The sequence below is a fragment of the Dendrobates tinctorius genome, unplaced genomic scaffold, assembly GCF_039654945.1.
Source record: "Dendrobates tinctorius isolate UK_male_01 unplaced genomic scaffold, ASM3965494v1 ptg000144l, whole genome shotgun sequence".
Classification (NCBI taxonomy): domain Eukaryota; kingdom Metazoa; phylum Chordata; class Amphibia; order Anura; family Dendrobatidae; genus Dendrobates; species Dendrobates tinctorius.
The window spans coordinates 1,256,957-1,272,313 of NW_027361811.1; the positions used below are offsets into that span (position 1 = coordinate 1,256,957).

General features: G+C 59.0%; 1 protein-coding gene across 3 annotated transcripts in view; it reads right to left on the reverse strand.

Annotated features, from left to right (window-relative positions):
• The window catches only part of ERCC6L2 (ERCC excision repair 6 like 2), a 243,374-nt gene that overhangs the window by 59,376 nt on the left and 168,641 nt on the right, over window positions 1-15,357 (reverse strand). For all 3 annotated transcript variants that reach the window (XM_073545954.1, XM_073545955.1, XM_073545956.1), the window contains one exon: window positions 247-1,096. In XM_073545954.1, the coding sequence (XP_073402055.1) occupies window positions 247-1,096 (850 nt within the window). The remainder of the gene's footprint in view (window positions 1-246; window positions 1,097-15,357) is intronic.

Below are 15,357 nucleotides of genomic sequence, written 5' to 3' on the forward strand. Positions count from 1 at the left end.
AAGGTGAAGTGAAGATGTCAGTGAAGTGTAGTTAAGTCAGTCTGACAAATTCGTTAAAAGTCCCGGATTGGAGTAACATTTCTGGCAAGGCGCATACCCCTGATAAGATGCGCTAATCTTAATGAACGGAGGCCTAAGTCTATTGTAGAAGTAGAACAATAAATATACATACATTGGTTAAGATAACAATAAATTAATTATTGGGGTTCAAAACTCAACATTTTTGCAAAATTGAAGAACAATTACCTAAAATTTGATCTAGAGTCCCCATATTCTCCTTTTGAATTTTGATCTCTGTGGCACAGTGATCCTCATTTTTCCAGCTAAACACTGAATTTTGTGTTCTAGCCTTTCTGGTTTTCGGCGTCTGCTCTTTATTATCAATACACATCTTCTTGCTCTGAAGCTGATCGTCATCAGATGAGGAAAATGATTCTATTGTTTGAGAATTTTTTTCTGCATCCATATTTCTATGATAATGCTCATGTTTTAGGTTTGATTGATCTGACAAAGATTTACTTGGTATTGCAATGTCATCCGACTCCTCACTGATGCAATCATTACTGGAGTCTGTGGCGTGTTGGGCACTGTTATTGCTATCTGGAGACTTGGATTTTCCAGACTTTGGAAGCATTGTTTTTCTGTTTTTATGGACTTGTGTGGGACTGTTATCACTCTCATCAGAGCTACTAGTAGCTTCCCCCACTGCACTGATGGCTTTTGGAAGCTTCATCTTTCTATGGATTGAAGAATCTGACTCTTCACCAGAGTCAGAAGAAATGTTCCAGTCAGTCTTGTCGACCCTCTTGTATTGATGAGATTTCCTTTTGCCATCACTTAGTTTGCCAGTAGATTTGTCAGATGGTTCTGAATTTTTATTCTGTTCTCTGGGTCCTTTCTGTAGCAGTGCTGAAAATCCACACTGCTGTAGGGTAGGCTGTTTACCAATTTCAGCATTTACAGAGATTTTGTTGCTTTTTTTGCTTGCTTCCCTAATATCTTCATCAGTGTCACTACTGAAATCAAAGGCCTCTTTCTCAATCTGCCGATTGGATTTTGCATTCCCAATTTCATCACTGGCATCAGTAATGGCATCCTGCAAATACATTACATTGTGTAAGGAAATAGTCAATGAAGCAAAAAAAACCATTAAAAATATAGAGAAAAGGTCAGTTTCATGGTCCGAGAACAAACTGTCTTTGGCAGCCTCAAATACAGTATATGTTGCCTTTGGATCCAGTGACATGCGGCCAGTCTGTACCCACACCAGCGGCCAGTCTGTACCCACACCAGCGGCCAGTCTGTACCCACACCAGCGGTCAGTCTGTACACACACCAGCGGCCAGTCTGTACCCACACCAGCGGCCAGTCTGTACCCACACCAGCGGTCAGTCTGTACACACACCAGCGGCCAGTCTGTACACACACCAGCGGCCAGTCTGTACACACACCAGCGGCCAGTCTGTACCCACACCAGCGGCCAGTCTGTACCCACACCAGCGGCCAGTCTGTACCCACACCAGCGGTCAGTCTGTACCCACACCAGCGGTCAGTCTGTACTCACACCAGCGGCCAGTCTGTACACACACCAGCGGCCAGTCTGTACACACACCAGCGGCCAGTCTGTACACACACCAGCGGCCAGTCTGTACTCACACCAGCGGCCAGTCTGTACACACACCAGCGGCCAGTCTGTACCCACACCAGCGGCCAGTCTGTACCCACACCAGCGGCCAGTCTGTACCCACACCAGCGGCCAGTCTGTACCCACACCAGCGGTCAGTCTGTACCCACACCAGCGGTCAGTCTGTACACACACCAGCGGCCAGTCTGTACACACACCAGCGGCCAGTCTGTACACACACCAGCGGCCAGTCTGTACTCACACCAGCCTGCCAGTCTGTACTCACACCGGCGGCATGTCTGTACTCACACCGGCGTCACGTCTGTACTCACACCGGCGCACGTCTGTACTCACACCGGCGCACGTCTGTACTCACACCGGCGGCACGTCTGTACTAACACCAGAGGCCAGTCTGTACTCACACAAGCAGCCAGTCTGTACTCACACAAGCGGCCAGTCTGTACCCACACCAGCGGCCAGTCTGTACCCACACCAGCGGTCAGTCTGTACCCACACCAGCGGTCAGTCTGTACACACACCAGCGGCCAGTCTGTACACACACCAGCGGCCAGTCTGTACACACACCAGCGGCCAGTCTGTACTCACACCAGCCTGCCAGTCTGTACTCACACCGGCGGCATGTCTGTACTCACACCGGCGTCACGTCTGTACTCACACCGGCGCACGTCTGTACTCACACCGGCGCACGTCTGTACTCACACCGGCGGCACGTCTGTACTAACACCGGAGGCCAGTCTGTACTCACACAAGCAGCCAGTCTGTACTCACACAAGCGGCCAGTCTGTATCCACACCAGCGGCCAGTCTGTACCCACACCAGCGGCCAGTCTGCACTCACATCAGCGGCCAGTCTGTACTCACATCAGCGGCCAGTCTATACTCACACCAGCGGCCAGTCTGTACTCACTCCAGCGGCCAGTCTGTACTCACACCAGCGGCCAGTCGGTACTCACACCAGCGAACAGTCTGTAGCCACACCAGAGGCTAGTCTGTACTCACACCAGCGACCAGTCTATACTCACTCCAGCGGCCAGTCTGTACTCACACCAGCAGCCAGTCGGTACTCACACCAGCGAACAGTCTGTAGCCACACCAGCGGCTAGTCTGTACTCACACCAGCGGCCAGTCTGTACCCACACCAGCGGCCGGTCTGTACCCACATCAGCGGCCGGTCTGTACCCACACCAGCGGCCAGTCTGTAGCCACACCAGCGGCCAGTCTGTAGCCACACCAGCGGCCAGTCTGAACCCACACCAGCGGCCAGTCTGTACTCACACCAGCGGCCAGTCTGTACTCACACCAGCGGCCTGTTTGTACCCACACCAGCGGCCAATCTGTACCCACACCAGCGGCCAGTCTGTACTCACACCAACGGCCAGTCTGTACTCACACCAGCGGCCAGTCGGTACTCACACCAGCGAACAGTCTGTAGCCACACCAGCGGCTAGTCTGTAGCCACACCAGCGGCCAGTCTGTAGCCACACCAGCGGCCAGTCTGTAGCCACACCAGCGGCCAGTCTGTAGCCACAGCAGCGGCCAGTCTGTAGCCACACCAGCGGCCAGTCTGTACACATACCAGCGGCCAGTCTGTACTCACACCAGCCTGCCAGTCTGTACTCACACCGGCGTCACGTCTGTACTCACACCGGCGTCACGTCTGTACTCACACCGGCGCACGTCTGTACTCACACCGGCGGCACGTCTGTACTAACACCAGAGGCCAGTCTGTACTCACACAAGCAGCCAGTCTGTACTCACACAAGCGGCCAGTCTGTACCCACACCAGCGGCCAGTCTGTACCCAAACCAGCGGCCAGTCTGCACTCACATCAGCGGCCAGTCTGTACTCACATCAGCGGCCAGTCTATACTCACACCAGCGGCCAGTCTGTACTCACTCCAGCGGCCAGTCTGTACTCACACCAGCGGCCAGTCGGTACTCACACCAGCGAACAGTCTGTAGCCACACCAGCGGCTAGTCTGTACTCACACCAGCGGCCAGTCTGTACTCACTCCAGCAGCCAGTCTGTACTCACACCAGCAGCCAGTCGGTACTCACACCAGCGAACAGTCTGTAGCCACACCAGCGGCTAGTCTGTACTCACACCAGCGGCCAGTCTGTACCCACACCAGCGGCCAGTCTGTAGCCACACCAGCGGCCAGTCTGTAGCCACACCAGTGGCCAGTCTGAACCCACACCAGCGGCCAGTCTGTAGCCACACCAGCGGCCAGTCTGTAGCCACACCAGCGGCCAGTTTGTACCCACACCAGCGGCCAGTCTGTACTCACACCAACGGCCAGTCTGTACTCACACCAGCGGCCAGTCGGTACTCACACCAGCGAACAGTCTGTAGCCACACCAGCGGCTAGTCTGTAGCCACACCAGCGGCCAGTCTGTACCCACACCAGCGGCCAGTCTGTAGCCACACCAGCGGCCAGTCTGTAGCCACACCAGCGGCCAGTCTGTAGCCACACCAGCGGCCAGTCTGTAGCCACACCAGCGGCCAGTCTGTAGCCACACCAGCGGCCAGTCTGTAGCCACACCAGCGGCCAGTCTGTAGCCACACCAGCGGCCAGTCTGTAGCCACACCAGCGGCCAGTCTGTAGCCACACCAGCGGCCAGTCTGTAGCCACACCAGCGGCCAGTCTGTAGCCACACCAGCGGCCAGTCTGTAGCCACACCAGCGGCCAGTCTGTAGCCACATCAGCGGCCAGTCTGAACCCACACCAGAGGCCAGTCTGTACTCACACCAGCGGCCAGTCTGTACTCACACCAGCGGCCAGTCTGTACTCACACCAGCGGCCAGTCTGTACCCACGCTAGCGGCCAGTCTGTACTCACACCAGCGGCCAGTCTGTACCCACACCAGCGGCCAGTCTGTACCCACATCAGCGGCCAGTCTGTACTCACACCAGCGGCCAGTCTGACCTCACACCAGCGGCCAGTCTGTACCCACACCAGCGGCCAGTCTGTACTCACACCAGCGGCCAGTCTGTACCCAAACCAGCAGCCAGTCTGTACTCACACCAGCGGCCAGTCTGTACTCACACCAGCGGCCAGTCTGTACTCACACCAGCGGCCAATCTGTACCCACATCAGCGGCCAGTCTGTACTCACACCAGCGGCCAGTCTGTACCCAAACCAGCAGCCAGTCTGTACTCACACCAGCGGGCAGTCTGTACTCACACCAGCGGTCAGTCTGTACTCACACCAGCGGTCAGTCTGTACTCACATCAGCGGCCAGTCTGTACTCATACCAGCGACCAGTCTGTACTCACACCAGCGGCCAGACTGTAGCCACATCAGCGGCCAGTCTGTACCCACACCAGCGGCCAGTCTGTTCTCACACCAGCGGCCAGTCTGTACTCACATCAGCGGCCAGTCTGTACTCACACCAGCGGCCAGTCTGTACTCACACCAGCGGCCAGTCTGTACTCACACCAGCGGCCAGTCTGTACTCATACCAGCGACCAGTCTGTACTCACACCAGCGGCCAGACTGTAGCCACATCAGCGGCCAGTCTGTACCCACACCAGCGGCCAGTCTGTTCTCACACCAGCGGCCAGTCTGTACTCACATCAGCGGCCAGTCTGTACTCACACCAGCGGCCAGTCTGTACTCACATCAGCGGCCAGTCTGTACTCACACCAGCGGCCAGTCTGTACCCACACCAGCGGCCAGTCTGTACCCACACCAGCGGCCAGTCTGTACCCACACCAGCGGCCAGTCTGTACCCACACCAGCGGCCAGTCTGTACCCACATCAGCGGCCAGTCTGTACCCACATCAGCGGCCAGTCTGTACTCACACCAGCGGCCAGTCTGTACTCACACCAGCGGCCAGTCTGTGCCTACACCAGCGGCCAGTCTGACCTCACACCAGCGGCCAGTCTGTACCCACACCAGCGGCCAGTCTGTACTCACACCAGCGGCCAGTCTGTACCCAAACCAGCAGCCAGTCTGTACTCACACCAGCGGCCAGTCTGTACTCACACCAGCGGCCAGTCTGTACCCACACCAGCGGCCAGTCTGTACCCACACCAGCGGCCAGTCTGTACCCACACCAGCGGCCAGACTGTACTCACACCAGCGGCCAGACTGTACTCACACCAGCGGCCAATCTGTACCCACATCAGCGGCCAGTCTGTACTCACACCAGCGGCCAGTCTGTACTCACATCAGCGGCCAGTCTGTACTCACATCAGCGGGCAGTCTGTACTCACACCAGCGGTCAGTCTGTACTCACACCAGCAGTCAGTCTGTACTCACATCAGCGGCCAGTCTGTACTCATACCAGCGACCAGTCTGTACTCACACCAGCGGCCAGACTGTAGCCACATCAGCGGCCAGTCTGTACCCACACCAGCGGCCAGTCTGTTCTCACACCAGCGGCCAGTCTGTACTCACATCAGCGGCCAGTCTGTACTCACACCAGCGGCCAGTCTGTACTCACACCAGCGGCCAGTCTGTACTCACACCAGCGGCCAGTCTGTACTCATACCAGCGACCAGTCTGTACTCACACCAGCGGCCAGACTGTAGCCACATCAGCGGCCAGTCTGTACCCACACCAGCGGCCAGTCTGTTCTCACACCAGCGGCCAGTCTGTACTCACATCAGCGGCCAGTCTGTACTCACACCAGCGGCCAGTCTGTACTCACATCAGCGGCCAGTCTGTACTCACACCAGCGGCCAGTCTGTACTCATACCAGCGACCAGTCTGTACTCACACCAGCGGCCAGACTGTAGCCACATCAGCGGCCAGTCTGTACCCACACCAGCGGCCAGTCTGTTCTCACACCAGCGGCCAGTCTGTACTCACATCAGCGGCCAGTCTGTACTCACACCAGCGGCCAGTCTGTACTCACACCAGCGGCCAGTCTGTACTCACACCAGCGGCCAGTCTGTACTCACCAGCGGCCAGTCTGTAGCCACACCAGCGGCCAGTCTGTTCTCACACCAGCGGCCAGTCTGTACTCACATCAGCGGCCAGTCTGTACTCACACCAGCGGCCAGTCTGTACTCACACCAGCGGCCAGTCTGTACTCACACCAGCGGCCAGTCTGTACTCACACCAGCGGCCAGTCTGTACTCATACCAGCGACCAGTCTGTACTCACACCAGCGGCCAGACTGTAGCCACATCAGCGGCCAGTCTGTACCCACACCAGCGGCCAGTCTGTTCTCACACCAGCGTCCAGTCTGTACTCACATCAGCGGCCAGTCTGTACTCACACCAGCGGCCAGTCTGTACTCACATCAGCGGCCAGTCTGTACTCACACCAGCGGCCAGTCTGTACCCACACCAGCGGCCAGTCTGTACCCACACCAGCGGCCAGTCTGTACCCACACCAGCGGCCAGTCTGTACCCACACCAGCGGCCAGTCTGTACCCACACCAGCGGCCAGTCTGTACCCACATCAGCGGCCAGTCTGTACCCACATCAGCGGCCAGTCTGTACTCACACCAGCGGCCAGTCTGTACTCACACCAGCGGCCAGTCTGTGCCTACACCAGCGGCCAGTCTGACCTCACACCAGCGGCCAGTCTGTACCCACACCAGCGGCCAGTCTGTACTCACACCAGCGGCCAGTCTGTACCCAAACCAGCAGCCAGTCTGTACTCACACCAGCGGCCAGTCTGTACTCACACCAGCGGCCAGTCTGTACTCACACCAGCGGCCAGTCTGTACCCACACCAGCGGCCAGTCTGTACCCACACCAGCGGCCAGACTGTACTCACACCAGCGGCCAGACTGTACTCACACCAGCGGCCAATCTGTACCCACATCAGCGGCCAGTCTGTACTCACACCAGCGGCCAGTCTGTACTCACATCAGCGGCCAGTCTGTACTCACATCAGCGGGCAGTCTGTACTCACACCAGCGGTCAGTCTGTACTCACACCAGCAGTCAGTCTGTACTCACATCAGCGGCCAGTCTGTACTCATACCAGCGACCAGTCTGTACTCACACCAGCGGCCAGACTGTAGCCACATCAGCGGCCAGTCTGTACCCACACCAGCGGCCAGTCTGTTCTCACACCAGCGGCCAGTCTGTACTCACATCAGCGGCCAGTCTGTACTCACACCAGCGGCCAGTCTGTACTCACACCAGCGGCCAGTCTGTACTCACACCAGCGGCCAGTCTGTACTCATACCAGCGACCAGTCTGTACTCACACCAGCGGCCAGACTGTAGCCACATCAGCGGCCAGTCTGTACCCACACCAGCGGCCAGTCTGTTCTCACACCAGCGGCCAGTCTGTACTCACATCAGCGGCCAGTCTGTACTCACACCAGCGGCCAGTCTGTACTCACATCAGCGGCCAGTCTGTACTCACACCAGCGGCCAGTCTGTACTCATACCAGCGACCAGTCTGTACTCACACCAGCGGCCAGACTGTAGCCACATCAGCGGCCAGTCTGTACCCACACCAGCGGCCAGTCTGTTCTCACACCAGCGGCCAGTCTGTACTCACATCAGCGGCCAGTCTGTACTCACACCAGCGGCCAGTCTGTACTCACACCAGCGGCCAGTCTGTACTCACACCAGCGGCCAGTCTGTACTCACCAGCGGCCAGTCTGTAGCCACACCAGCGGCCAGTCTGTGCCTACACCAGCGGCCAGGATGTACCCACACCAGCGGCCAGTCTGTACCAACACCAGCGGCCAGTCTGTACCAACACCAGCGGCCAGTCTGTACTCACAGCAGCGGCCAGTCTGTACCCACACCAGCGGCCAGTCTGTACACACACCAGCGGCCAGTCTGTACACACACCAGCGGCCTGTCTGTACTCACACCAGCGGCCAGTCTGTACCCACACCAGCGACCAGACTGTACCCACACCAGCGACCCGTCTGTACTTACACCAGCGGTCAGTCTGTACTCACACCAGCGGCCAGTCTGTACACACACCAGCGGCCAGTCTGTACACACACCAGCGGCCAGTCTGTACACACACCAGCGGCCAGTCTGTACTCACACCAGCGGCCAGTCTGTACACACACCAACGGCCAGTCTGTACCCACACCAGCGGCCAGTCTGTACCCACACCAGCGGCCAGTCTGTACCCACACCAGCGGCCAGTCTGTACCCACACCAGCGGCCAGTCTGTACACACACCAGCGGCCAGTCTGTACACACACCAGCGGCCAGTCTGTACACACACCAGCGGCCAGTCTGTACTCACACCAGCCTGCCAGTCTGTACTCACACCGGCGGCATGTCTGTACTCACACCGGCGTCACGTCTGTACTCACACCGGCGCACGTCTGTACTCACACCGGCGCACGTCTGTACTCACACCGGCGGCACGTCTGTACTAACACCAGAGGCCAGTCTGTACTCACACAAGCAGCCAGTCTGTACTCACACAAGCGGCCAGTCTGTACCCACACCAGCGGCCAGTCTGTACCCACACCAGCGGTCAGTCTGTACCCACACCAGCGGTCAGTCTGTACACACACCAGCGGCCAGTCTGTACACACACCAGCGGCCAGTCTGTACACACACCAGCGGCCAGTCTGTACTCACACCAGCCTGCCAGTCTGTACTCACACCGGCGGCATGTCTGTACTCACACCGGCGTCACGTCTGTACTCACACCGGCGCACGTCTGTACTCACACCGGCGCACGTCTGTACTCACACCGGCGGCACGTCTGTACTAACACCAGAGGCCAGTCTGTACTCACACAAGCAGCCAGTGTGTACTCACACAAGCGGCCAGTCTGTATCCACACCAGCGGCCAGTCTGTACCCACACCAGCGGCCAGTCTGCACTCACATCAGCGGCCAGTCTGTACTCACATCAGCGGCCAGTCTATACTCACACCAGCGGCCAGTCTGTACTCACTCCAGCGGCCAGTCTGTACTCACACCAGCGGCCAGTCGGTACTCACACCAGCGAACAGTCTGTAGCCACACCAGCGGCTAGTCTGTACTCACACCAGCGACCAGTCTATACTCACTCCAGCGGCCAGTCTGTACTCACACCAGCAGCCAGTCGGTACTCACACCAGCGAACAGTCTGTAGCCACACCAGCGGCTAGTCTGTACTCACACCAGCGGCCAGTCTGTACCCACACCAGCGGCCGGTCTGTACCCACACCAGCGGCCGGTCTGTATCCACACCAGCGGCCAGTCTGTAGCCACACCAGCGGCCAGTCTGTAGCCACACCAGCGGCCAGTCTGAACCCACACCAGCGGCCAGTCTGTACTCACACCAGCGGCCAGTCTGTACTCACACCAGCGGCCAGTTTGTACCCACACCAGCGGCCAATCTGTACCCACACCAGCGGCCAGTCTGTACTCACACCAACGGCCAGTCTGTACTCACACCAGCGGCCAGTCGGTACTCACACCAGCGAACAGTCTGTAGCCACACCAGCGGCTAGTCTGTAGCCACACCAGCGGCCAGTCTGTAGCCACACCAGCGGCCAGTCTGTAGCCACACCAGCGGCCAGTCTGTAGCCACAGCAGCGGCCAGTCTGTAGCCACACCAGCGGCCAGTCTGTACACATACCAGCGGCCAGTCTGTACTCACACCAGCCTGCCAGTCTGTACTCACACCGGCGGCACGTCTGTACTCACACCGGCGTCACGTCTGTACTCACACCGGCGCACGTCTGTACTCACACCGGCGGCACGTCTGTACTAACACCAGAGGCCAGTCTGTACTCACACAAGCAGCCAGTCTGTACTCACACAAGCGGCCAGTCTGTACCCACACCAGCGGCCAGTCTGTACCCAAACCAGCGGCCAGTCTGCACTCACATCAGCGGCCAGTCTGTACTCACATCAGCGGCCAGTCTATACTCACACCAGCGGCCAGTCTGTACTCACTCCAGCGGCCAGTCTGTACTCACACCAGCGGCCAGTCGGTACTCACACCAGCGAACAGTCTGTAGCCACACCAGCGGCTAGTCTGTACTCACACCAGCGGCCAGTCTATACTCACTCCAGCAGCCAGTCTGTACTCACACCAGCAGCCAGTCGGTACTCACACCAGCGAACAGTCTGTAGCCACACCAGCGGCTAGTCTGTACTCACACCAGCGGCCAGTCTGTACCCACACCAGCGGCCAGTCTGTAGCCACACCAGCGGCCAGTCTGTAGCCACACCAGTGGCCAGTCTGAACCCACACCAGCGGCCAGTCTGTACTCACACCAGCGGCCAGTCTGTACTCATACCAGCGGCCAGTTTGTACCCACACCAGCGGCCAGTCTGTACTCACACCAACGGCCAGTCTGTACTCACACCAGCGGCCAGTCGGTACTCACACCAGCGAACAGTCTGTAGCCACACCAGCGGCCAGTCTGTAGCCACACCAGCGGCCAGTCTGTACCCACACCAGCGGCCAGTCTGTAGCCACACCAGCGGCCAGTCTGTAGCCACACCAGCGGCCAGTCTGTAGCCACACCAGCGGCCAGTCTGTAGCCACACCAGCGGCCAGTCTGTAGCCACACCAGCGGCCAGTCTGTAGCCACACCAGCGGCCAGTCTGTAGCCACACCAGCGGCCAGTCTGTAGCCACACCAGCGGCCAGTCTGTAGCCACACCAGCGGCCAGTCTGTAGCCACACCAGCGGCCAGTCTGAACCCACACCAGCGGCCAGTCTGTACTCACACCAGCGGCCAGTCTGTACTCACACCAGCGGCCAGTCTGTACTCACACCAGCGGCCAGTCTGTACCCACGCTAGCGGCCAGTCTGTACTCACACCAGCGGCCAGTCTGTACCCACACCAGCGGCCAGTCTGTACCCACATCAGCGGCCAGTCTGTACTCACACCAGCGGCCAGTCTGACCTCACACCAGCGGCCAGTCTGTACCCACACCAGCGGCCAGTCTGTACTCACACCAGCGGCCAGTCTGTACCCAAACCAGCAGCCAGTCTGTACTCACACCAGCGGCCAGTCTGTACTCACACCAGCGGCCAGTCTGTACTCACACCAGCGGCCAATCTGTACCCACATCAGCGGCCAGTCTGTACTCACACCAGCGGCCAGTCTGTACCCAAACCAGCAGCCAGTCTGTACTCACACCAGCGGGCAGTCTGTACTCACACCAGCGGTCAGTCTGTACTCACACCAGCGGTCAGTCTGTACTCACATCAGCGGCCAGTCTGTACTCATACCAGCGACCAGTCTGTACTCACACCAGCGGCCAGACTGTAGCCACATCAGCGGCCAGTCTGTACCCACACCAGCGGCCAGTCTGTTCTCACACCAGCGGCCAGTCTGTACTCACATCAGCGGCCAGTCTGTACTCACACCAGCGGCCAGTCTGTACTCACACCAGCGGCCAGTCTGTACTCACACCAGCGGCCAGTCTGTACTCACACCAGCGGCCAGTCTGTACTCACACCAGCGGCCAGTCTGTACTCATACCAGCGACCAGTCTGTACTCACACCAGCGGCCAGACTGTAGCCACATCAGCGGCCAGTCTGTACCCACACCAGCGGCCAGTCTGTTCTCACACCAGCGTCCAGTCTGTACTCACATCAGCGGCCAGTCTGTACTCACACCAGCGGCCAGTCTGTACTCACATCAGCGGCCAGTCTGTACTCACACCAGCGGCCAGTCTGTACCCACACCAGCGGCCAGTCTGTACCCACACCAGCGGCCAGTCTGTACCCACACCAGCGGCCAGTCTGTACCCACACCAGCGGCCAGTCTGTACCCACATCAGCGGCCAGTCTGTACCCACATCAGCGGCCAGTCTGTACTCACACCAGCGGCCAGTCTGTACTCACACCAGCGGCCAGTCTGTACTCACACCAGCGGCCAGTCTGTGCCTACACCAGCGGCCAGTCTGACCTCACACCAGCGGCCAGTCTGTACCCACACCAGCGGCCAGTCTGTACTCACACCAGCGGCCAGTCTGTACCCAAACCAGCAGCCAGTCTGTACTCACACCAGCGGCCAGTCTGTACTCACACCAGCGGCCAGTCTGTACTCACACCAGCGGCCAGTCTGTACCCACACCAGCGGCCAGTCTGTACCCACACCAGCGGCCAGACTGTACTCACACCAGCGGCCAGACTGTACTCACACCAGCGGCCAATCTGTACCCACATCAGCGGCCAGTCTGTACTCACACCAGCGGCCAGTCTGTACTCACATCAGCGGCCAGTCTGTACTCACACCAGCGGTCAGTCTGTACTCACACCAGCAGTCAGTCTGTACTCACATCAGCGGCCAGTCTGTACTCATACCAGCGACCAGTCTGTACTCACACCAGCGGCCAGACTGTAGCCACATCAGCGGCCAGTCTGTACCCACACCAGCGGCCAGTCTGTTCTCACACCAGCGGCCAGTCTGTACTCACATCAGCGGCCAGTCTGTACTCACACCAGCGGCCAGTCTGTACTCACACCAGCGGCCAGTCTGTACTCACACCAGCGGCCAGTCTGTACTCATACCAGCGACCAGTCTGTACTCACACCAGCGGCCAGACTGTAGCCACATCAGCGGCCAGTCTGTACCCACACCAGCGGCCAGTCTGTTCTCACACCAGCGGCCAGTCTGTACTCACATCAGCGGCCAGTCTGTACTCACACCAGCGGCCAGTCTGTACTCACATCAGCGGCCAGTCTGTACTCACACCAGCGGCCAGTCTGTACTCATACCAGCGACCAGTCTGTACTCACACCAGAGGCCAGACTGTAGCCACATCAGCGGCCAGTCTGTACCCACACCAGCGGCCAGTCTGTTCTCACACCAGCGGCCAGTCTGTACTCACATCAGCGGCCAGTCTGTACTCACACCAGCGGCCAGTCTGTACTCACACCAGCGGCCAGTCTGTACTCACACCAGCGGCCAGTCTGTACTCACCAGCGGCCAGTCTGTAGCCACACCAGCGGCCAGTCTGTGCCTACACCAGCGGCCAGGATGTACCCACACCAGCGGCCAGTCTGTACCAACACCAGCGGCCAGTCTGTACCAACACCAGCGGCCAGTCTGTACTCACAGCAGCGGCCAGTCTGTACCCACACCAGCGGCCAGTCTGTACTCACACCAGCGGCCAGTCTGTACCCAAACCAGCGGCCTGTCTGTACTCACACCAGCGGCCAGTCTGTACCCACACCAGCGACCAGACTGTACCCACACCAGCGACCCGTCTGTACTCACACCAGCGGCCAGTCTGTACCCACACCAGCGGCCAGTCTGTACTCACACCAGCAGCCAGTCTGTAGCCACATCAGCGGCCAGTCTGTACTCACACCGGCGGCCAGTCTGTACTCACACCAGCAGCCAGTCTGTAGTCACATCAGCGGCCTGTCTGTACCCACACCAGCGGCCAGTCTGTAGCCACATCAGCGGCCAGTCTGTACTCACACCGGCGGCCAGTCTTTACTCACACCAGCAGCCAGTCTGTAGCCACACCAGCGGCCTGTCTGTACTCACACCAGCAGCCAGTCTGTAGTCACATCAGCGGCCTGTCTGTACTCACACCAGCAGCCAGTCTGTAGTCACATCAGCGGCCAGTCTGTACTCATACCAGCGGCCAGTTTGTACCCACACCAGCGGCCAGTCTGTACTCACACCAACGGCCAGTCTGTACTCACACCAGCGGCCAGTCGGTACTCACACCAGCGAACAGTCTGTAGCCACACCAGCGGCTAGTCTGTAGCCACACCAGCGGCCAGTCTGTACCCACACCAGCGGCCAGTCTGTAGCCACACCAGCGGCCAGTCTGTAGCCACACCAGCGGCCAGTCTGTAGCCACACCAGCGGCCAGTCTGTAGCCACACCAGCGGCCAGTCTGTAGCCACACCAGCGGCCAGTCTGTAGCCACACCAGCGGCCAGTCTGTAGCCACACCAGCGGCCAGTCTGTAGCCACACCAGCGGCCAGTCTGTAGCCACACCAGCGGCCAGTCTGTAGCCACACCAGCGGCCAGTCTGTAGCCACACCAGCGGCCAGTCTGAACCCACACCAGCGGCCAGTCTGTACTCACACCAGCGGCCAGTCTGTACTCACACCAGCGGCCAGTCTGTACTCACACCAGCGGCCAGTCTGTACCCACGCTAGCGGCCAGTCTGTACTCACACCAGCGGCCAGTCTGTACCCACACCAGCGGCCAGTCTGTACCCACATCAGCGGCCAGTCTGTACTCACACCAGCGGCCAGTCTGACCTCACACCAGCGGCCAGTCTGTACCCACACCAGCGGCCAGTCTGTACTCACACCAGCGGCCAGTCTGTACCCAAACCAGCAGCCAGTCTGTACTCACACCAGCGGCCAGTCTGTACTCACACCAGCGGCCAGTCTGTACTCACACCAGCGGCCAATCTGTACCCACATCAGCGGCCAGTCTGTACTCACACCAGCGGCCAGTCTGTACCCAAACCAGCAGCCAGTCTGTACTCACACCAGCGGGCAGTCTGTACTCACACCAGCGGTCAGTCTGTACTCACACCAGCGGTCAGTCTGTACTCACATCAGCGGCCAGTCTGTACTCATACCAGCGACCAGTCTGTACTCACACCAGCGGCCAGACTGTAGCCACATCAGCGGCCAGTCTGTACCCACACCAGCGGCCAGTCTGTTCTCACACCAGCGGCCAGTCTGTACTCACATCAGCGGCCAGTCTGTACTCACACCAGCGGCCAGTCTGTACTCACACCAGCGGCCAGTCTGTACTCACACCAGCGGCCAGTCTGTACTCACACCAGCGGCCAGTCTGTACTCACACCAGCGGCCAGTCTGTACTCATACC